Below are 21039 nucleotides of genomic sequence, written 5' to 3'. Positions count from 1 at the left end.
GCTGGCCAAAGTTCCCGGAGCCAAACGCCATCCCCGGCTTTTCCTTGTCCTCTGGCTTCGAGAATGGATTGGCACTAGCTGTACCAAACCCGAATCCAGGACCTGTTGCCGTAGCAGGGCTCTGCGCGAAGAGGGTGCTCCCTGCGGGAGTGCTGCTGGCACCAGTGAAAGAAGAAAAATCGAGTATTGGCCGTTCTGGCGCCTTCCCGTTGATATTCATGTCACGACTCGGGCTCTCATCCATGCTAATCTCCTGGTCTGCTTTTGGTGGCGTGGCAGGACGCACAGGTGCAGGAGCAGAAGCAGACTGCCCAAAATTGAACGGTTTGCTCGTGTCAGCAGCATTGCTGCCCGCATTGGCATGCCCGAAGCTGAATGGCTTGGCTGAAGTAGTTGGTGGCGCAGGAGAAGGGGTACCAAAGGTGAATGGCTTCTTCTCAGCTGGGGCAGGCGAAGCAGACGCAAATGAGAAAGGCGGAAGCACCGAGGCAGGTTTCTCCTCTGCGGGCGCAGTACTGGGGCGTGGGCCGAACGGAAAGCCAGCCGTCGAGGTTGTGTCTTGCTTCCCGAAAAATGGTTTGGAAGTTTCTATCACAGGAGCAGATACGGGCGCAGGGGTAGTAGAAGATGCGGGCCCGCCGAATGAGAAAGCACTCTTCGATGGCTCTGTCATCGCAGGCGTCGGCGCATGTTCCCTAAAAGAGAATCCAGGCTTGGACGGCTCAGCTGCAGGTGCAGAAACGGCGGGTGTGCCAAAGCCGAAGGAAACGGCAGGCGAGGTAGCTCCAAAGAGCGACGGAGGTTTGCTTGCTTCTTGTTCCGCTGGTTTTGGAACTTCCTTGGCAGGGGCGATTTCAGCAGGTGCAGTTGAAGCACCAAACAAAAATGGTGAAGAGGACGGTGCAGGGGTAGAGGCATATGGCTGCGGCGGAGAAATGACGGGGGAAGTGACACGCGTCAACTCTATCGCTGCAGGCGCTGCTTTTGGTGGTGCTAGAACACCAAATGACGTGCCAGTGCTAGTGGAAGAAGGGCCGAAAATTGGAGTACTTGCAGACGGAGTAGCTGCTCCAAACATAGAAATCGTAGCAGGCGCAGAGGATGGTGTGGCAGATATTTGAGGAGCAATTACAGGTGTACCAAACAAGGAAGTAGATGCCTCAGTGACCTTTGGAGCCTCTGGCACTTGTGCCGGTGCCGGTGTGAGTGCACGAACAGGAGGGGATGCGCCAAAAGATCCCGAGTGAGTAGTGACGGCCAACGGCTTGGTATACGCAGTCGTATCAGCAAAGAAATTGGGAATACTAGAGGCACTTGTGGGAAGGGCAGCTGTAATGGGCGCGAGCTCAGTACGCGCCTCTGTTTTGGGCGGCTGTGGGGTAGGAGGAACAAACGAGATGGCAGGGACTGCTGGAGCGGGGGTTACAGAGGGCTCGGGTGCTGGGACCGGCTTAGCCGCAGGTGCAGTCGGGTTAGACAATGAAAACGGAAGCGCGCCGATGGGAGGTTCTTTTGCACCTGTGATATCATGAGATATGGACGTCTGCAAAAATGATGAGATCGTTTATTCATCAGCGCCACAAAAATGATCTACCTCTTTTGCAAAAGTGAACCCAGCAGGGATTTCGAACACGGGTACATTCTTTGCAGCCTCCTCAAGTGCGGCTCTTTCATCATCCATAACATCTTCGTCATCTTCAAACGCCGCAGAGAACTTATTTGTGCGCTTTGCTGTCGGGCGCTCAATGTGATTGCGCATCCGCGAGCGTCCAACGCGGAGAGACGACATTTCTCTTGTAGCATTGAGTTTCGGCTCGAATGCAGGCGCCTTCGGAACTACCGCAACCTCCATCTGTTTCTTGAGTTGTGCCTCTTCCTCCTGTACTTTCTTTTGTTGTTCGTTCAACCTTTCAGCCTCAGCTTCAGCACTTTCGTCCTCCTCCATCGTCCGCTCTTTCTCCTTCTCTCGATCAGCCTCCTCATACGCTCGCACCGCCTCCTCTTCCCGCTTTCTCCTTGCCAGCCACTTTTTCATGCCACCCTCGCCCGCGTATGGCTTTGTCCCATTGACACCATCTCGATCCTTCATCTTGTTCTTGCCTTTCCCCTTCTTACGCTCTCGGTCCCTGTCATGCATGAGAGTGATAGGGCGGCTCTTCTTGGATATAAAAGTATCCGGGATCGGTGCACCCTTAAGGCGGGAGGGAAGAAGGGGGGTTTTGTATACTTCAAGCTCATGCAGGGCCTTCTCGGCGGGGTTGATCGGCCAAAGATGGGCTATTGCAGGATAATCAACTATCAAAAGCGATTAAGAATATGGGCATACGTACGAGCGGATATGTCTGTCATGGATCCTGTGCCAAACAGAACAGACCCCCGTCGGACAGGTGAATGGGTTTGCTGAGAAATTCGTGTCAAAAGTACGCCTACGACAAAAGAAACAAAAAGAGAAAAATCCTCACCTTACGCTGAGAGTCTAACAATGAGCCAAGAGTTGCTTGTCTGGTCATTTCCGCAGTTGTGAGCTTCTGCAAGCCAGGCGGGGGCTTGACAAACATGGGGTTTGACATCAATGTCGTAAGTGGTGGCGGTTCAGTTGGATCGCGCTCCCGGCGAGGGGGAATGACGGGGCCGAAATCGGAACCTGAGGGCTGGGGTGTAACAGACGTACGCATACGAAGGTTTGACATGGACGGTTCCCTACTGATGGACATGGCATCTTTCTCCTCGGTGAGATCTTGCATAGTGGGAACTGGCTGCAACCGGGCTGGCGAATCGGAGTAACCTAACCCAGATGGAGGATCAAGAGACATTGTACGCACAGACAGCTGTGCCTTGAGCTGCGATCCACTTGGGTAAGGGGACATCGTGCGTCTATTGCGAGGTGTGGCAGTAGGTACACGGAGGGCCTTTCGTGACGAGGGCGAAACATGACGGTGACTTTGGATGCATACACCTTCAGATGTCTTATGATGCTGTATGAAGGCTGATCTGGGGGGATCAAGGTATGGTTGCTTATCTCTGTTGGGGCTGCCCATTCTCATTCTCTTGGTCCGTTGCTCCGAGTCAGAGTCAGAGTCATCGCGAGTTTGCTCAGAGGCAATGGGTAGCCGCCTTCGCTTTCCTCTGGCGTCGCTATCGCCAAAGTCTTCTTCGCTGCCACCAAACCATGAGAGTGGGGCAGTGACAATATTCTTGATGGCGCCGAAGAACGAATTTTTGCGTCCTAGTGCAGCTGGTGGGGGACGGGCCTGTATTTGGGTATAGGTGCTCATCACTGTCTGCGTTGACGAGAACAATTTTGATCCAGTGGTCGCTGTCGTCCTGTGCGCACAAACTGACAGTGTCTACAGCGCGTGGAGAACCCTCACGGGATGCAAACTTTGCTCCGTTTCATCCGCACAAGAGCACAAACGAGGCGATACTCTCCCACGATCACACAGCCCGGCGGGTCATTACGTTATAATATAAGGAACCGGTAAATGATTCCGATACTATTGACGTCGATGATCTGCTAGTAGCTAGCTTGGCCACCTAGTAAGCATCTGATAGGCTACAGCATGTATTCAAAAAGTCCGTTGAACTTGGCTGCTCGAAATTTGCGCTCTTTGTCACACAAGACACGACGAATACATACCAGCACACGTGTATCACCGGACACACCAGAGACAGCGAGCACATCTAAATCGGACGGGGACGTAAGTGACTTCGAGACCATGGGTTCTCGACATTAATCACTATCTATAGTCTCAAGAACGATGGTTGTTCATCGACTCTGTATTCCCTATTCGCCTGGGTATCTGGGAGTTCGTACCACTCAACCGCACCTTTTACCTTAACTAAACCCACGCAGTCTTCGACACTACATTGGCATATTACGCGAGGAAAACCTCTTGGAGCGCTTGCATGAGCGTCTGGAGACTGTAAAGACGCATGACTTCCACATACACGAGCTCCAGCCTTATCAGAAGGATGGTGGTGTCTTTGTGCGCTTCACTTATACTGGTCGTGATCACCAGACCGCACTCGAAACGCTTCAGACGGATCTCCAACTTGAAGCTACTAAGCATGGTGGTCTCCCCTCTTGGTCGGGACTTAATCACTGTAATGTTTGGCTCGTGAAGGGAGAGCCGTTTCTTGAGGTGCGTTTTCGCAAGTAGAAGTTACTTGGCGAGAATGTAAACACAGCGATTAGGATATGTACCGATATCCGTCAGGAATCGTCCACGTGTCCTTCCAGGGCCCAGATGTTCCTGAAGAAGCCTTGTATAGTCTGTTTCGAGTGAGTTCACTCATTTATAAGTTTACCTCTCCTTACCCTATGCCAGTCGTGCGGCCGGATACAGAATATCACTTCCCCTACACCCGTTCCTGCAGGCACACTCCGCTCCTCCGATATTCTGTTTCACCGCGTACGCTCCGCCACCATCGCACGGAACACCATCCATGGATACACATTCTCCGATGGTGATGGAATAACACGCCTGAAGACTGTATATCAACGTCCCATCCAGGCCCATGCAATCCGAGACTGGCTGACTTCGCATCCCAGGATTGTGTTGCCGATCATATTTTTTTTACTCGGCACGTTGACTTACACTGTGCGTGAACTCTTCTCCGATTTATCCATGAGCTAGAATTTTGTTATAGATATTTGATCCCATAAGAGTCCTTTCTGTTGAAGGGAAGATGCTCAATTGGTTCGATTATCGCGGCAAGTATTTCCAATCACGGTCATTGAACGTACTAACTTATTTCTTTCACTTCAGAATATAAATTATATAAATGGCTTCGTGCGAATGCCTTGGACCGATTCTCCCTCACGAGCTTGGCTCGTGAAGACGTCTCTCCACAGGGAGACATTTGGAAGGAGCGTAAGGATGCAGAAAGCGCTGTGCGGAGCTACCTCTCTGACCTACCTTGTAAGTTTCTCACCCATTTTCCAATGTAAAATTCTGACAGCACATTTTGAATAGCTACCGTTGCATTCGTGCATGGTCCCCAGGGCAGTGGCAAATCGCGTATGGTCGAGGCTATCATCCGCGACACGGGCAGGTTTGTAATACGCTATGTCCATCTAGACACAGCTTATCATGCTTTACAGAAAAACTTTAGTGATCGATTGTGCTGAGCTCAATAGAGCGACATCAGACATGCGTCTCGTTTCCGCACTCGCACAGCAGACCGGCTACAGACCAATTTTTGCTTTCCTGAACTCCGTCAACAACATGGTGGACATTGCGACCGTTGGCCTAATCGGGCAAAAAGGTGACCTGATTGACTTCTCCACTTTGTTAATGGAATAATTAATGTCTTTCTAGCGGGCTTTAAGTCTTCCCTTGAAGACCAGCTGAAACAAATACTTGAAGTCACAGGCACAGCATTGAAGAAAGTCAATCATTCCCTTCGCACTTCTGCACAGCGCGCTGTTAAAGCAACACAAGAAGCTGAAGCACGACGAGCCGAAGAAGCACGAACTCGCGCTCGTATTCGCGCCGGGACATGGCACGATCCACGGCTGGACTGTATTGCCGGAAACGGCGTTATAAGCGAGCTTGGGGTGGGCGACGAGTTACTAGAGGGTGACGACGGCGGGCTTGCGGGCTTCAATGTGATAGAGGAAGATGTCGTAAACTTGAGTGATGGAGGGGAGAAGACGAGCCAGGAGCTAGCAAGACAACAACACCGGCACGCAGAGGACGTGCAAGTTGTGCGTACGCTACCGATTGTGGTCATCAAAAACTATGCCGCACGGGGAGGAGTTTACAAAGAAGAACTTCTCGGCGTTTTGGCGCATTGGGCAGCGTCCCTCGCCGAGAATCAGGTGATTCGCATCACTCCACTTGTCAATTGTGCTCCTAATGTCTTTCGAGGTTGCCCATGTTATCGTAGTCAGCGACAACCGCGAGGATGCAAAGCTACTGGCCCGGGGTATGTGTTTCATCTACACCCATATGAGGTATTGCTAATATGACGCTGCAGCGTTGCCTTCCAAGCCATTGAACTCTATTGCCCTTCATGATGCTGATGCCCCCACTGCACTCTCCTTTGTCCGCCGACGCCTGTACGATGCTGGTATCACTTCGGATCTCACGCCTGCACAAAAGAAGGCTATCGAACACCTTGGCGGCCGCACGAGCGACCTTGAACGTGTAAGTTATCTGTGGCCTTTTTGATGCGCATACTGATACCTTCCTCACATATAGCTAATCCACAAAGTCTGCAGTAATCAAGGCATCGAGGAAGCGGTAGAAGATATCATTGCTGACGGTGTCGGAGAACTGAGGAAGAAGGCCTTTGGAGAGGACATCGACGACGCTAAGAGTTTGCCGTGGTCCAGGGAGCAGGCGTGGACTGTGCTCAAGCAGCTGGCACGCAGAGCTGAGGTAATCAACCAACTCCTGTGCTAGTCGACAGGTTACTCACTTTTCTCGTCAGCTGCCGTATTATGAAGTATTACTCGATGTGCCTTTCAAGGGAGACGAGCTGCCGCTTCGTGTCATGGAACACGCTGAGATCATATCTATCAGCACACGACATGGTACTGTCAATATTTCAGGCTGGGGGACGCTATTTAATATCCTTTTCAGGTCGACTATCCACGATACGTCCCGGAAAGCCCGTGTTCAAATATGTCTTCGAGAGACTTGTGAACGGTAACGGCAATGCGATTGTAATCTAATGTTCTCTCACTAACGATACGTCAGACCCTGTCTTCCAAGCCACACAAGACATCGCGCTCAACGACAAAGTTATCTCGAGCGCTGAAAGTACCGTTCGTACATGCGAGTCTGAGCTTAGCACGCTTCAGGACCTCTCAAAAACGGAGCGGTCATTTTGGTGGTTCAGGCGTAGAGCAACATCCGAGCGGAGGGAATACCTGTTGAAGAAGATGCGTTCCGCACAAACAAAGATTCAGACCCTGGAGAAGCGGAATGCTGAGTTAAAGAGAGTATTGGCGAAGGGTGTTTGATTGTATAGTATCGTACGCTTAACATATGCTCTGCAGATTCTATAGATCAACTTTTACGAAGTAGGATCCACAGACGCTAGTCGATGGGTTGAGTAGACTACAGCTGACCTGGTATCGTTCTCCCAGTTCAGTACACAGAATCAAGTTTCATACTATTGCCTTCTTCTTAGCTACCTCGTGCTTGCAACACCGCTTTCGACTTGAGGCGTAAACTTGAACCAAGAATGCACTTTTCCTTCGCTGAAGCTCCTGAAATGAACTGTCCACAATGCGATGACTTATGTATCTTGCATTAGAAGGACAGTGATTTAAACAGTGTTGCCTGAAATTTAAGGCGATACAAAGGTAATATTTGTGGTGCTGCTGGTGCGTTATTTGGGCCTGGCCCAAGAGATACGAATATAGCTAGATAGGCTTGATCTTGAAGTGAAGAGAAATAAGGGAGAATATCAAACACTACAGATGGCTGTAAGATAGTGTGAGGGAAAGTAGGCGAAAACACACCTTCAAATCTTGTACGAGGTAGTAAAATACACGAAGTCCTTCAGGATCCTCGCTGTCTTGGATATCAACAAGTGACCCGATTTTTGCAGTCTAAATGTGACGAATAAGTTATGAGATACCATTTGTAGAGATACTGCTAATCACGTACCTCGAAGGCAATGTGGTCATTGCCTACACGTATCTCAAGTTCTTGCTTTCCAACGATGTTTTTTTTCGGCCAGTTCGTATCATCTTCCCTGAAAGGCCAGTCAGCAGGTCAAAAATGGGGCACAGCGTGTGATTACTTTGTGATTTCACTCGATTCCACAATGCGCTTGAGCTCCTTGACCACTAACGGCCCTACCCACACTGAGGACTTGGGTCAGCACTCGAGCGGGACGCAAAATGAACCACCGACTTTCTTTACGAATCAAGCTGTCATTCCTATAATTCGAGTTGTTGGCATATCGAAGACGACCATGGGAGTACTCAAACTCCAAGAATTCATGGCCGTGTTTTCCTGAATGGCCAGTGCTGCATGAACATTTAGCGACATCACAAAACGGAATTCATCATGATTTACTAGTATCTGAAAACACCTGTCAGCTCAATTATTTCATGAATTAGCAGCACACCCGCCTGAGATAAAATGGGTCACTGTCATGGGAAGACATAGCGGTCTATTGTTGAGCCTCGTTCCAAACCTCATGAATCGGAGGGTTTCAAAGGCATGATCCGGCATTCGCCGGGTTCAATATTTTGACCATAGACTGAATTGAGCGTGATTCGCGAACTTGAAGACATGTTCTCTCGACGATCTTGTCTGGCTCTGCCAACTATAGCCAGATTTGTGCGGTTTAATGGCAGCAGCAGCCACCCAGTGTATGTGCTTGCTTACTACGTGTCTTGCAGCTGAATGATATCAGCCTTTATGTAGTGCTACTCGACAGCTGGAATCGGAGGCTCCTGCACCATTGACAGAAGAAGAGTTTTCTTCCATGATTATTCATGGACGTAGCCTCTACCCCCCGTCATACCACCCCCGCACTCACCCCCGCACTCATTCAGTTCCAGTCGCTCAGCTGCAGTTCCGCGCATATCACCCACAATTTCTTGAACTGTACATGCATTTTGTAGGACATGCAGCTGCAGCATTGGGCATCCCAATTTCACGCCCGGTGTACTTGCCAACACAACGCTCGCTATGGACTGTACCTCGTGGTCCGTTCGTGCACAAAAAGAGTCAAGAGAACTTCGAGCGGAAGGTGCACAAACGTGCAATTAAAGCATGGGATGCAGACCCCGAGGTCGTCGACCGTTGGGTGCGGTACATCGCTCGACATACAATGCCTGGAGTTGGGCTGAGAGTGACTCAATGGAAGAGGGCACCTCCTGGTATCGGACAACAGATGGTAGATGCAGCCGTGGGCTCAACCAGACTAGGATCCAGTGCCGACAACGTTAAGGCGTTGGCAAAGAAAATTGTGCAGCAAGAACTTTGATATTTATACGTTTTCTATCTTTTATTTATTTTGCGCTATAATCATCTGATGGTCCATGCATGATATTACTGTAACTAGAGTACAGACCCGACTACATGCATGTTTTACGGCTATCTTACACCTTGTCAGTGTCATGACTCCCAGAACCAATTGTCTCCGGTTGACCTCCAGTCTGCAGAATGAGGTCTCTCCGGAGGTTCCCCGACAGAGGATAGCCGATGGCTTTGAATTCTAATATGAACAAACAACACTCAGCGCAAAGTACTAGTAGACGGTATTCAGAGTCCAGACTGTAGACACTTCAGTACTAGGTCCTGGTCTACCACAGCTCAAGTGCTTATACACGGCCACCGCAACGAACATGGATGCGCAAGGACATCTTTTATCACTGAAAGTGATGCGGGTATCTGTGGGTGGACAATCTTTCAGCGCGCAACGTGGTGATCAATGCTGGTACTTAATGACAGAGACCATCACTAGCTAGCGCATGGCAGCCCTTTTATTCCAGCTCTCCTTCATTCTCTGCCCACTCTACTGCGTCCATTCTCTCTCTGCAAGGAAAGACACCTCTCCAAGGCCACCCCAAGACCCTACGGGATCTTACTCAAGCATCTGAGTTCCTTACGCTTCCCGCCTCGTTCGGAGCCATTCAGCTAGGCGAAACATTCTCCAGTTGCATATGCATTAACAATGAGACCAATATCGATGTCGAGGGTGTCAGTGTTCGCGTTGAGATCCAGACAGCAAACTCCAAGATACTGTTGGCTGAACTCGGTGGCCCAGGTTTCAAGCTCGCAATAGGAGATTCACTGGAATATGTAGCCCACCACGAGGTGAAGGAATTGGGCCACCATGTTCTGGCTTGTATCGTCTCGTACCACCTGCCTCCGTCATACCGCCAGTCCTCTGGTGCTAATGATCCCTCAAATGAAGCAACCTTCCGCAAGTTTTACAAGTTTGCTGTATGTATGGTTTTCAATAGGACTTCTGGCGATTTGAATATTTCGACTGAAAACGCGCTAGGTTACCAACCCTCTTTCTGTAAAGACAAAGGTACATACACCTCGGTCTCCGTCAGCGTTGATGATTTCGTCAGAGCGCGAGAAAATATTTCTCGAAGTCCACATTCAAAACTTAACACAGGATACGATGTGGTTCGAGCGCATGGAGTTTGAATGCGCGGAGGGATGGAGTGTTGTCGATGCCAACACGACAGATGATGATAAGGATCGGAGATTATTTTCTGATTCGATGGCTCTCATGCAACCACAAGCCATACGACAGTATATCTATATCCTGACCCCAACATCGTCTTCCTCATTTCCTATCGTTCATGCAGCAGGCAGTGTCATCCCTCTCGGTAGACTTGACATCTCATGGCGTTCTCAGTTCGGCGAGCCTGGGCGTTTGTTAACTTCGGTGAGATCACCGTCCAAAAGAGTAGTTTCATCGCTTATTTTTGACACGTAGATGTTGTCCCGTCGATTTCCTGGCCCCACTCCAGTTCCGAACCCAACTCCAAGTCCAGCTCCCCCACTCCAGCACCCTGTTTCAGCGCTTCCGCCTTATCTTCAGCGCACTGTGCCAAGTGCACCATCGTCGCCCGCCCGACCACGATCTCCACAACTTCCCCCTTCTCGACCTAGTTCCCCAACCCCGGCTTCATACAGACCAGGCTCACCCTTCCGCACGCGCCCGCAATCATCGGCAGCTGGATCTATGTCCAACATGCCTATCGCACCAAATCAACAACAACCAGCACCACCGGTGCCTGCTTCCGTGTTGGACGTCGAGGTCGATGTTATCGTAAACCATATTGCAAGGGAATCTATCGCTGTTGAACGGCCCTTCAAGATTGCTTTCACTGCCACTGTTTCTGCTGCTCTACCAAAGGCCAAAGGGAAACAAAGGGTTATAACTCTTGCTGTACAACATCTTCAATATCCGCGTGCTACAGCGATTGCATACCCTGAACCATTCCAGGCCACCGAGACAATTAGCTCACGGTTCTCGTCTCTGGGCCTCACTTCTGCGACGTCAACGCTTGTTACCCCTGTACAAAATTCTCCCAACATGGCAAGCGAGAATCTCTTGGTTATCTCGCCAGAGAAGATTCTCACACGCGGAGGACCCACATTGCCACCCCCTTACTTTGAGTTCGCTGATGAGGAAAAGCGGGTGAAGTTGAAAGGCTGTGTATTTGCTGGGCCATCCACACAGTTCCTGAGCCCTATTGCGCTCACTGATCCTAGTCACGCCAGTCATCATGAGGACTCATCAGATAATGATGTGAGGAAGGCAGAGGGTAGTCAAGAGTTTGAACTTACCTTCCTGCCTATGCAGACAGGATTTGTGCGAGCGGGTGGCTTGCGCATCCTACTGGTCAGGGATGAGCTCGTAGATGTTGGTACAGATCAGGCTACTCATCACTTAGGGTCCGGCACGAGGGAAGCAAGGACAATGAAAGAGTTAGACGTAGTCGCCGAACTTTGGGTCCATTCATGATCATAATTTATTCAATCTAATGGGTCTCGCACGATTTAGGGAGGCGCATGCACGCCGGTATGGCCAAAACCGGTCACTCGATAAGTGGAAAAATTATAGGTCGTTTCATGCGTGACTGCACTCACCGGTGTCCGAGTGTGCAAGCTTTGGGAGGCGTATTGCCCAGCGTGTGCTTGAGCATGCGGGTACAGCTTCGTGGCGAGTTTCAGTGGCCCGATGTTATTTCCTGGCTTGCATAATCCTGGGTAAGGTGCACCATATTCCTGGTAATGAGCGGGTTAAAACAGACTACGAACGTCTTGTGAACTCATACATCTTGCAAGCGTTACGTGAAGTCGCTGAATTTTTAGCTGCCCAAACGCTTTCCGTCGACGTGGAAACAGTCACATTCGCCTAGCATTTCCCCAGGTCAGTCTGCGTCTTGTTGCGCCGTGTAAACAGTACCGAGGATTCATGATTTTTCCAATAGGAAAACATTCTCTCGTGATCAGTTCAGCAAAACACTGAGGGAACTCGGACTGACACCGTCAGCGGTACGTACTTTTCCGGGTATGGGATTATGACACGGCACATTGGTTTTTTAGGTCCTCATCTGCGATATATCAGCTGTGACTTGGAATTTTTGTGATCCTTTCGGAATGGAAACCTAGCAGGAATGAAACGCACAATTATACACCACCCCAATGAATTTAACTTCGTACATTATGGACGAGGGATATAAGTGACAGACCAGAAAATGGTGAAATATGCTAAATGTGAGTTTGATGTGGGTATGGAGAAGAATGTCCATGTCAAGAGACAATAATCAAAACAAAAGCAAATGAAGAAACCAAGTTAAAGATATTCGAAAAGTGTTATCGTACCGTCCACATCACCGACCACAATTCTCCCAGACTCCTCATCAATCGCGACCACGCTCCAATCGTTGCGGTCTCGTACGCGAAATATCATGGAATCATCTGAGCCATGCTGGCTAGTCGAGAATCCTCCTGTAGCCGTCAGTATCTGTCCTGCAAGTCGCTGATCGAACTCGCTAGGCTCCCTCGCATACGCCCAGTCTTCGTAATAGTTGTCAAGCCAGATAACAGTACCATATCGTCCGAGAGCAATGACCGACGTCTGAAGTGAAAACACTGGTGAGCCTATCGTCTGCACTAGAGTGGGCTGCGCCGCGTATGGAAGGTTATATAGAGAAGTCTCTCGTCCTGGGATGTACGCGGGATTTGGCGTAAGTACGAAAAGATGCAGCGTGTTCGCCGGCCAGAGATTGGTGCTTCTATATCGAACGGCAATGTTGATTGGTGAGGGGCGGCGCGAGCGCGCAGCATGCCAATTGACTTGCCCTGACACATAGACGGACTGTAGGGGCCGTTGAAAGCTGTGCTGTGCGAGAGGGTACGTGATTGACACTCCCGGCGTTGCAATGTTGTTGGGTCGGGGAATGGTGGAGTAGAGCTCGACAATTTGACTACTATGTAATCGTCACAGAGATGCATAGCTTCGCAGTAATGGAACGAACTGCCAAATCATGGAACTCAGCGACGTGCAGGATTACACAAAAAGCAAGCTAACCGGTGATAGCGAGGGGCTCGCCAACTGTATTTTCTCATAAGGTTGATCACTGATGTCCCACATGCTCACTTCTCCGTCGTGTTCTGGACGCCGGGTGACGAGCGTGCTCCCACTGAGTAGGTGAATCTCTCTAAGTCCATCAATGGTACTCAGCGGAACGAATGCTGACTCGGGGTTTTTCTCTTCGAAGTCGATTGTGAGTATTCCCGTTCTATGATAGACCATCAGCAAGAACGTTAAAGCGGGTGTTACTATTTACACTCACAGTGATGACTGGATCGCTATCATGGCTGGAGAAGAGGGATCGTCATTGATAACAACACGGTCGTATGGCCCTTCCATGTATGTCAGTTTTGCTATGCACACGGGTTGTAGGACAGCAAGGTCCCAGCACTGGATAACGCGTTGTAGGCGAAATTGGCCTACCACTCTAGTCGCAACAGAAATAAACCAATGGTTTCTTTTGCCAGGGAGAAACTCCATAAAGAAAATGTACAAATCCTTCTCAGAGGGCTCTTCAAAATCGATTCCCTCTTCACATTCGGATGAGGGTTAGTCCAGTTGCTGCGAAGAGCGAGTGCACGACATGTAAGCCGCTCGAGCTTTAAGGCTGACAAAGACTCGAGGGATTTTCCATCGAAGTAGGGTATAGGGATGTTTTGTTCCTGGACAAGAGTCCGCAGAAGGAGAGCCCAGAGACTGAGCAGACGGGCGATAGCATAAAAACTTTTACTAGTCTAAAAAATAAAAATTAGATAAAAAAAATGCCGCGAAATGAAGCAGGGGCGCCAACCTGCCGTAGTGCCAGGACGCTTTGGATAGGAAGATGCTGAAATATATCGAAAAGTATGTCGAGAGGAATAGTAGGAAAGGACGACGAGCGATCCCTATATGAGCCAATAGCTACTACAATTCATCCATAGTGGACAAAACGACGGGGGTTCACTGACTCACTGTTTTATTAGAGTAACTAACTCCTCCGTTGACCATCGATGTAACGTGAGAAAGAATAAACGAAAAAGATAGAAATCTAAATAATTACTGCGACTCCGACTCGATCATGATCTGGTTAATAGTCTGCAATCAATCTGTCGATACAATTGTTGCAGTCCTTCAACAACTCGCATTGGTTCAAGTTGCAGAAAATGCTACTATGATCTTAGTTTGATTGTATTATCCATCAATTGCGTCCACAGCTCAGTTAAACTGACTCAGTGCTTGACCATATTGTAGCACAGTCGATGAGGCAACTATGTACTACCACAAATCTTCAAATGGTTCCTTCAACTGCCTTGCGTTTCCCGGAGTTCCCTGGCGCCCACCCGATGCGGCAATGTTTAGCTGAAGCCAATACAGCAGTAAATATTGTCACGAGGTTTGCTGGGCTGTTGCATATGAGGCACACCCTAGTAACTTGTCACTCTCAGGCTCTACTTCGCTCAAACTGATCATCAAATTCAACCGTTTCACCATGAACGACGGCAATCAATTGAGGAACTCAAGGTCTGTTCCTCCACACATCGAGACATCCAACAAAGCAAATGCTACGGGACACCCGGTACGTGGCTGATATCCATCGAGTTACACTCGAAACGCTGACTCTTGTCAATGTATCCCTTGTCTAGGGCCGACCCCGTGGCAAAATAAGTCGGTTTCTGGGGAAGGTCACGAATGGTGCAATACAAAAGATTTCTGTGAGTCGAAATCAATAGTGAGTGCACTGTGATAAGGCTGATATCGTACACGAGCGCTCGAACTTGAAGGATTCACGCAGCCGCGACCCTGTTCTCCCAAACGTCGACTGTGAAGGTGTCCCATCGATTCCGAATATCGAGGTAGGTCACCTTTCAGTTTATGCACTCCGTAAGTTCTGTTGTTTACCAGATTCAGGATGCTCCCTCGAGTGCAAAACAAGGCGGCGATCCCCAGTCGGCACTTCGAGAGGCCAACGAGGCTGCCAGAGGCATGAGTCCACTTTCAGGACCTGTGACATCTGCAGTTTCCGCTGCACAAAACGCATCAGCGGATCTAGAAGATGCATATAAACTAGAGGACACATATCTTCGGCCTCTCAAGATATTCGACAGTGTTATCGAGAAGCTTGCGGATGTATGGGCCCATTTCTCTTGGTTGGAACAGAACTGATCCCTTTGCATAGGTGCACCCTTACGCAAAGATGACACTGGGCCTACTATCTTCTGCATCCAAAGTACGCATCGTTTCACTCCGGGTCTTATCTCATGCTCAGCTGCCATCCATGCAGATAATTCTCGCTCAAACAGATCGAGACCAAGGGATACTCCGGCTTCTCGAGAAGTTAGGTCAAGTCTACGATTTCATGATGCAAGATGAGACTCTTGGCGGAATTCCGTCGATGCAGGGGATCGTCGGACGGATAGTTCAGCAGACTCTTGAATGCTCCCAGTTCATCAAAGATTACTCTGCGACAAAAAATTTCTGTGAGGAATACATGAATTATTGTGTTTTGCTCGCTCGCTCATTCATTATCTATACTGTACTATTGTTGTAGGGAAGAGACTCGGGAAAAACGTTATCTCAGAAGCAGAAAATACGACTCAGCAGTACATCGACGTGTTGGACGCGCTCATGCAAAGCTTCCGGGATCAAGTCACTCGCGATGTAGAGATATTCGTCCACCGTACAGGTATGGGTTACTCTTCCTTCTGACTCGACATCTACTCACACGTCTCCAGGCGATACACTCGACCTCAGCGGCATGGCGTATGCGGAAGGTGCTGGAGTGGATACTGGCAAGCAATGCCTATCAGGGACGCGTACAGAAATCTTGTCGGAGATCACGGACTGGGTCAACAGTACCGGAGATGACGTTCAGCGTGTGCTCTGGTTATCTGGCCCTGCAGGCAAGGGCAAGTCGGCCATCGCGCACACGATTGCCAACTGGTTCAACGACGTGGGAGGGCTTGGTTCATGCTTCTGCTTCGATCGCCAGCGAGACGCCGAGCGTCGTCATGAAAAGATTTTTTCTACGATTGCGCGCGACCTGGCCGACCGCGATCCGGAGATGAGACAAGTATTGGCAAAGGCAGTTAAAGATGCGAGTTCGCTCAAGACTACACTAGACATCGTTCAGCAATGGGACAAGCTTCTGATGAAACCACTTGGGAAGCCCTCAGGGTCAATGGTAAGACCTGTTGTCATCGTGATAGACGCACTGGATGAGAGCGGCGGGGTCGAGGCGCGGCTTCGCATTCTCCGCATTCTTGCGGGCAACCTAGGCGTTCAACGAATCACCGAACTCCCAGCCAACTTCCGGATCATCGTAACCTCTCGCCCGCTTCGCGACATCGAAGTTGAGCTCTCAGGTGCTCAGCATATTCGACGGATGTCCATGAATGACATTTCGTCAGCCACCGCAGAGCGCGACATCCGCACTTACGTATCGAAGGAGCTGGAAGGGCTCTCGCATTTTGAGAACAGAGAATTGACAACCCTCGCTGAAAAAGCTGATGGGCTTTTCGAATGGGCGCGTCTCGCCTGCTCATATATCAAAGATTCCCCTGGTCTATCTCCGATGGAGTGCTTTAGTCTTGTCACGTCCCATGACCCTGCCGAGCGGCAAAACTTGTTGTATGACATGTATCACGTCATTTTGACAGGAGTTATGCGAAAGGATAAATCCACGAACTCCGCATCTCAGCACAAACAGCTAGCGAGATTTCGTTCTGTGATGGGACAAATCCTTGGCGCAGCTGAACCTCTCTCTTTGGAGTCCCTGAATGTCATACGGAGCCATTCTCCAGACAAAAGCGAGCATTACGAAGTGCAAGTCATTGTCGAACATATGGGATCCCTCCTCAGCGGCACCACCGACTCATCCACCCCCATCCGACCTCTTCATGCATCCTTCCGCGATTTCCTTACAGATAGTGAATGCAGCGGAGAGTTCTCCGTCGACATGCCGAAGGTACAACGAGACCTTGCTTTGGCGTCGCTTCAAGTGATGAAACATAAATTGTCTTTCAATGTCTGCAGTCTAAAATCATCGTATCTCCCCAACTCCGAAGATCCTGGTCTGCGAGAACGAGTTGAAGAATACGTCCCCCAACATCTATCCTATGCCTGCCGATTTTGGCCAGTCCACGTGCAAGCAACTGACTTCAATTCAGACCTCGCCAAAGAAATAAAATCGTTCTTCGAGCATGAACGACTGTTCTTCTGGCTCGAGGCACTCTGCCTTATCAACGCGCTCAGGGGCGCAGTCCCCGTCCTTCCGCTTATCGCCAAGTGGTTAAAGGTGAGCACATGGTTATCGAGTGTCAGATAACATGCTCGCTAACACGGAATCGCAATTACAGGGTGAGATCGGATATGAAGAAGCCTCGTCCGCTGCAATGGATGTGCAGAGATTTATTCAAGTCTTTGGCGGCATCATCTTACACAGCACACCCCATCTCTATGTATCAGCATTGCCATTCTCGCCCGTCAACTGTGCACTATCCAAAAAAATTTCGGCACGGTTTCCCAACTCTCTTCGTCTGGCATCTGGACGTGATCTCAACTGGACAGCTGTTCAGACTGTGATTAACGGGCACACTGATTATGTTAACTCAGTCTCGTTCTCGCCGGATGGGACTCTCATTGCGACTGGATCGAGTGATCGCACTGTGCGGCTGTGGGATGCAGTAACAGGGCAGCCAGTAGGCGAGCCCTTACTGGGGCACACTGACTCAGTTCGTTCAGTTTCATTCTCGCCGGATGGGACACGCATCGCATCTGGCTCGGTCGATAGGACTGTGCGGTTGTGGGATGTAGGAGCACAGCAGCCTGTTGGCGAACCCTTATTGGGGCATACTGGGTGGATTAACTCAGTCGCATTCTCGCCGAACGGAACTCGCATCGTGACAGGTTCGACGGATACCACTATTCGACTGTGGGATGCAGCAAAGCGGCAGCCAGTCGGTGAACCCTTACTGGGGCACACTAATGGGGTTAACTCAGTGTCGTTCTCGCGGGATGGGACTCGCATCGTCTCTGGTTCAAATGATGAGACTGTCCGGTTGTGGGAAGCAGCAACAGGACAACCAACCGGTGAGCCCTTGCTGGGGCACACTCATCAGGTTAACTCAGTGTCGTTCTCCCCGGATGGGACTCGTATCGTATCTGGTTCGCACGATAGGACTGTTCGGCTGTGGGACGTGGCGACGGGAAAGCCTGTCTGTGAGCCCTCAGATGGGCACACTTATTATGTTTGTTCAGTTTCGTTTTCTCCAGACGGAAGCCGCATCGTGACAGGTTCAAACGATAACAGTGTCTGGCTGTGGGATGCAGCAACAGGGCAGCCAGTCGGCGAGCCCTTGCTGGGGCACACTAGTAAGGTCACCTCAGTTTCATTCTCTCCAGATGGGACTCGAATTGCGACTGGTTCTGTGGATACCACTATCCGACTGTGGGATGCAGCTACCAGGCAGCCAGTTGGTCAGTCCTTACGGAACCACACCGATTCCATTGCCTCGGTTTCGCTATCGCTGGATGGGACCCGCTTCGCGACTGGTTCTGAGAATGGCACTGTCAGGCTGTTGGATGCATCGACAGGTCAGCCAGTCGGGGAGCCCTTGTTGGGGCACACTAGTCGTGTCTACTCAGTCTTGTTCTCTCCGGATGGGACTCGCATCGCAACTGGTTCTGCAGATAACACTGTCTGGCTGTGGGATGTGGCGACAGGGAGGCTTGTCTGTGAGCCCTTGAAGGGGCATACTGACTTGGTTAACTCGATCGCATTCTCACCGAACGGAACTCGTATCGTAACAGGTTCAATGGATAAAACTATTCGATTGTGGGATGCAGGAACGGGGCAGCCAGTTGGTGAACCCATGGAGGGACACGCTGATTGGGTCAGATCAGTCTCGTTCTCACCAGATGGCACTCGCATCGTTTCTGGTTCGGACGATAGGACTATCTGGCTGTGGGATGCAGGAACAGGGCAGCCAGTTGGTGAGCCCTTGGAGGGGCATACTGGTATGATCAGAACGGTCTCGTTCTCCCCGGATGGAACTCGCATTGTTTCTGGTTCAGACGATCAGACTATCCGACTGTGGGATGCAGGAACAGGGCAGCCAGTTGGTGAGCCCTTGAAGGGGCATACTGGTTTGATCAGAACAGTCTCGTTCTCCCCAGATGGAACTCGCATCGTTTCTGGTTCGGACGATCAGACTATCCGACTGTGGGATGCAGGGACGGGGAAGTCAGTTGGTAAGCCCTTGGAGGGGCACACTAGTTGGATCACATCAGTCTTGTTCTCCCCAGATGGGAATCGCATCATTTCTTGTTCACGGGATGGGACCGTCCGGGTCTGGTATGCAGTGATTGAAGATTCATTGCAGGACCACGCCGAAGAAGACCATTCACCATCTTCCCCACGCATCAGACATCTAACAGCGGCCATTTCCACGCCCAACACTGCGAATGATGACTTCATCTCCTTCTCATCCGACTCAACTCATGCACTGCGCAACACCACTGAGCTACTCGCATGCACCCCCCATGATGATCGCAGATCGACGTTTGCTCTTCTTGGAGATGATGGATGGATGATGGGACCCAATCGTCGGCTCTTATTCTGGGTACCACATGCTTCTCGAGAACTATTTTATAATCCATGGACTGCATTGGTTATACCCGGAGGTGGTGTTGAACTTGATTTGAGTCGTATGGCGCATGGGACACGCTGGAAGCACTGCTACGAGTGAGTTTATAGCCTTTTCCATTACTTGCAGTTAATCAATTCGATCCTAGTAGCTCTTGATTACGTTCTGGTGAATTGATCTGTAGAAATACCTGAGACACTTTGTCGAGTATGATATGGAGTGTACGCTTAATCCATCGTCTATTGTATGCATTGCATTCGAATTTGAGCGAACGACGTGTTAGAAAGGTGATTGGGCGACAGATTTTTGAGAGCATGGAACGATAATAGAGGAACGAATAATATGATCAGATATCCAGTCGAGCGAACCCAATGGATAGATGTGTGTTCAACGGCGCCTGCCAAAGTGGAGTGAAGAAAGTGAAGAAGATTGCGGCAGCGACATGGAAGTGTTTAGAAACTTCATTCAGATTCAGTTGCACACACGGGTTTAAATGTTGAGGGAACTGTAATAATACGTGGCTTATTGCGTACAGTACGTACAATATGCGTGTGGTAAGAAGAGCACGGTAAGAATGACGGGCACAAGGATATTGAGAGGTGAGGTGAGGAAGAACATGCGAAACTTAGCTTGAAGAGGGATTGGACATGAGGAAATATAATACGAGCACCTGGGAAGTGCGAAGCAGTCGATGAGAGGCGACTTTTCATCGAGCATCATTTGGACGTACAGTCAATTTGAATTTTGATCGGGCAATGGTCTAGGAGGTCGATCGGGTAACTAAAAGACCAAGTGGTTACATTTCAGTAACCGCAAGTCAACTCGGCATCGAAAGAAACGCAAAGTGAAGTCAGGCGTCTGAATGTAGTCTATTGTAACAGATCCCAAGACTGGTGGCTCAGCGTGGTGTACCACGGCGTCAAGCAAAATTCTACCAAAGGCGCAGCCAAGTAGTTAGATAAGCGAAGCAAAAACAAACATAAGTGAAACTGGTAGCTTACGCACCGAACGTGGCAATAACCCCATATCCTCACCCATCTAGATTCCGCTAGTGTGGTGAGTATCAATATGGCTGCGCAGCCGTCAGTTATGTAGCCCAAGCGCCTCGATAGACGTCCACCCAACTCGTGAAACTCCTCCGCTTCCATGGCCTTTTTTCAGCTCATCTCATGTCGTTCCTACAATTTACAAATAGCGAGGCAAACTCTGGCTGTGTCAAGGACAGAGGCAGGCGCATTTAATCTGCACTCACTATTGTTGACGAATCCTCGTGGATACTCTCAGGTAAGTTGCCAGTCTGGGTAGGGCCCGCGTGATTCTCGTTCTCATTGCCTTCAAGTTGTTGGTTATTGCTGACGCGATTAGCAGTGGGGTATCG

General features: G+C 49.9%; 7 protein-coding genes across 7 annotated transcripts; 5 read left to right on the top strand and 2 right to left on the bottom strand.

Moving 5' to 3' along the window:
• Positions 1-2675: 2675 nt before the first annotated feature.
• F5891DRAFT_1069629 (uncharacterized protein) lies at positions 2676-3366 on the top strand. The gene has a single exon (XM_041363244.1). It carries the CDS (start codon positions 2980-2982, stop codon positions 3265-3267), a length of 288 nt encoding a protein of 95 aa, XP_041218132.1. The 5' UTR covers positions 2676-2979; the 3' UTR covers positions 3268-3366.
• A 392-nt stretch (positions 3367-3758) lies between these two features.
• Positions 3759-6973, top strand: F5891DRAFT_1131553 (RNA12 protein-domain-containing protein; the record flags this gene model as incomplete). The annotated part of the gene is made up of 15 exons (XM_041364681.1): positions 3759-3796; positions 3854-4142; positions 4196-4282; positions 4329-4601; positions 4651-4714; positions 4770-4922; positions 4977-5055; positions 5105-5268; positions 5322-5824; positions 5874-5931; positions 5983-6152; positions 6207-6386; positions 6439-6541; positions 6591-6656; positions 6708-6973. The coding sequence occupies 15 exons, from the start codon at positions 3759-3761 to the stop codon at positions 6971-6973; spliced, it is 2493 nt and encodes an 830-aa protein (XP_041218131.1).
• Positions 6974-7378: 405 nt separating this feature from the next.
• On the bottom strand, positions 7379-8130 carry F5891DRAFT_964302 (mago nashi; the record flags this gene model as incomplete). The annotated part of the gene is made up of 6 exons (XM_041376084.1): positions 7379-7429; positions 7478-7567; positions 7626-7713; positions 7762-7825; positions 7875-7990; positions 8090-8130. The coding sequence occupies 6 exons, from the start codon at positions 8128-8130 to the stop codon at positions 7379-7381; spliced, it is 450 nt and encodes a 149-aa protein (XP_041218130.1).
• Positions 8131-8204: 74 nt separating this feature from the next.
• Positions 8205-9225, top strand: F5891DRAFT_1069618 (ribosomal protein S10 domain-containing protein). The gene is given in 3 exon segments (XM_041363243.1): positions 8205-8338; positions 8394-8493; positions 8506-9225. 3 exon segments carry the CDS (start codon positions 8259-8261, stop codon positions 8956-8958), a joined length of 633 nt encoding a protein of 210 aa, XP_041218129.1. The 5' UTR covers positions 8205-8258; the 3' UTR covers positions 8959-9225.
• Positions 9209-11526, top strand: F5891DRAFT_1069616 (DUF974-domain-containing protein). The gene is made up of 4 exons (XM_041363242.1): positions 9209-9367; positions 9426-9920; positions 9982-10377; positions 10429-11526. The coding sequence occupies exons 1-4, from the start codon at positions 9320-9322 to the stop codon at positions 11461-11463; spliced, it is 1974 nt and encodes a 657-aa protein (XP_041218128.1). The 5' UTR covers positions 9209-9319; the 3' UTR covers positions 11464-11526.
• Positions 11527-12297: 771 nt separating this feature from the next.
• F5891DRAFT_986684 (uncharacterized protein) lies at positions 12298-14025 on the bottom strand (the record flags this gene model as incomplete). The annotated part of the gene is made up of 6 exons (XM_041377807.1): positions 12298-12934; positions 13061-13246; positions 13301-13428; positions 13575-13772; positions 13829-13864; positions 13990-14025. 6 exons carry the CDS (start codon positions 14023-14025, stop codon positions 12298-12300), a joined length of 1221 nt encoding a protein of 406 aa, XP_041218127.1.
• A 5009-nt stretch (positions 14026-19034) lies between these two features.
• F5891DRAFT_964300 (WD40-repeat-containing domain protein) lies at positions 19035-19763 on the top strand (the record flags this gene model as incomplete). Its single annotated transcript, XM_041376083.1, has 1 exon — positions 19035-19763. The coding sequence occupies one exon, from the start codon at positions 19035-19037 to the stop codon at positions 19761-19763; it is 729 nt and encodes a 242-aa protein (XP_041218126.1).
• Positions 19764-21039: the final 1276 nt, after the last annotated feature.

Source organism: Suillus fuscotomentosus, assembly GCF_016647785.1.
Source record: "Suillus fuscotomentosus strain FC203 chromosome Unknown F5891scaffold_127, whole genome shotgun sequence".
Lineage (NCBI taxonomy): Eukaryota > Fungi > Basidiomycota > Agaricomycetes > Boletales > Suillaceae > Suillus > Suillus fuscotomentosus.
This window is presented reverse-complemented; position numbering and strand designations above follow the sequence as displayed.

What these genes read in the sequence shown, in the direction of transcription:
- F5891DRAFT_1069629 (XM_041363244.1), top strand. Translation starts at nt 2,980, where the DNA reads ATGAAGGCTGATCTGGGGGGATCAAGGTATGGTTGCTTATCTCTGTTG.
- F5891DRAFT_1069616 (XM_041363242.1), top strand. Translation starts at nt 9,320, where the DNA reads ATGGATGCGCAAGGACATCTTTTATCACTGAAAGTGATGCGGGTATCT. An exon ending in TGAAAGTGATGCGGGTATCT is followed by an intron (nt 9,368 to 9,425) that starts GTGGGTGGACAA and finishes ACTTAATGACAG; the next exon opens with AGACCATCACTAGCTAGCGC. An exon ending in GCAAGTTTTACAAGTTTGCT is followed by an intron (nt 9,921 to 9,981) that starts GTATGTATGGTT and finishes AAAACGCGCTAG; the next exon opens with GTTACCAACCCTCTTTCTGT.
- F5891DRAFT_1069618 (XM_041363243.1), top strand. Translation starts at nt 8,259, where the DNA reads ATGTTCTCTCGACGATCTTGTCTGGCTCTGCCAACTATAGCCAGATTT. An exon ending in GGCAGCAGCAGCCACCCAGT is followed by an intron (nt 8,339 to 8,393) that starts GTATGTGCTTGC and finishes GCCTTTATGTAG; the next exon opens with TGCTACTCGACAGCTGGAAT.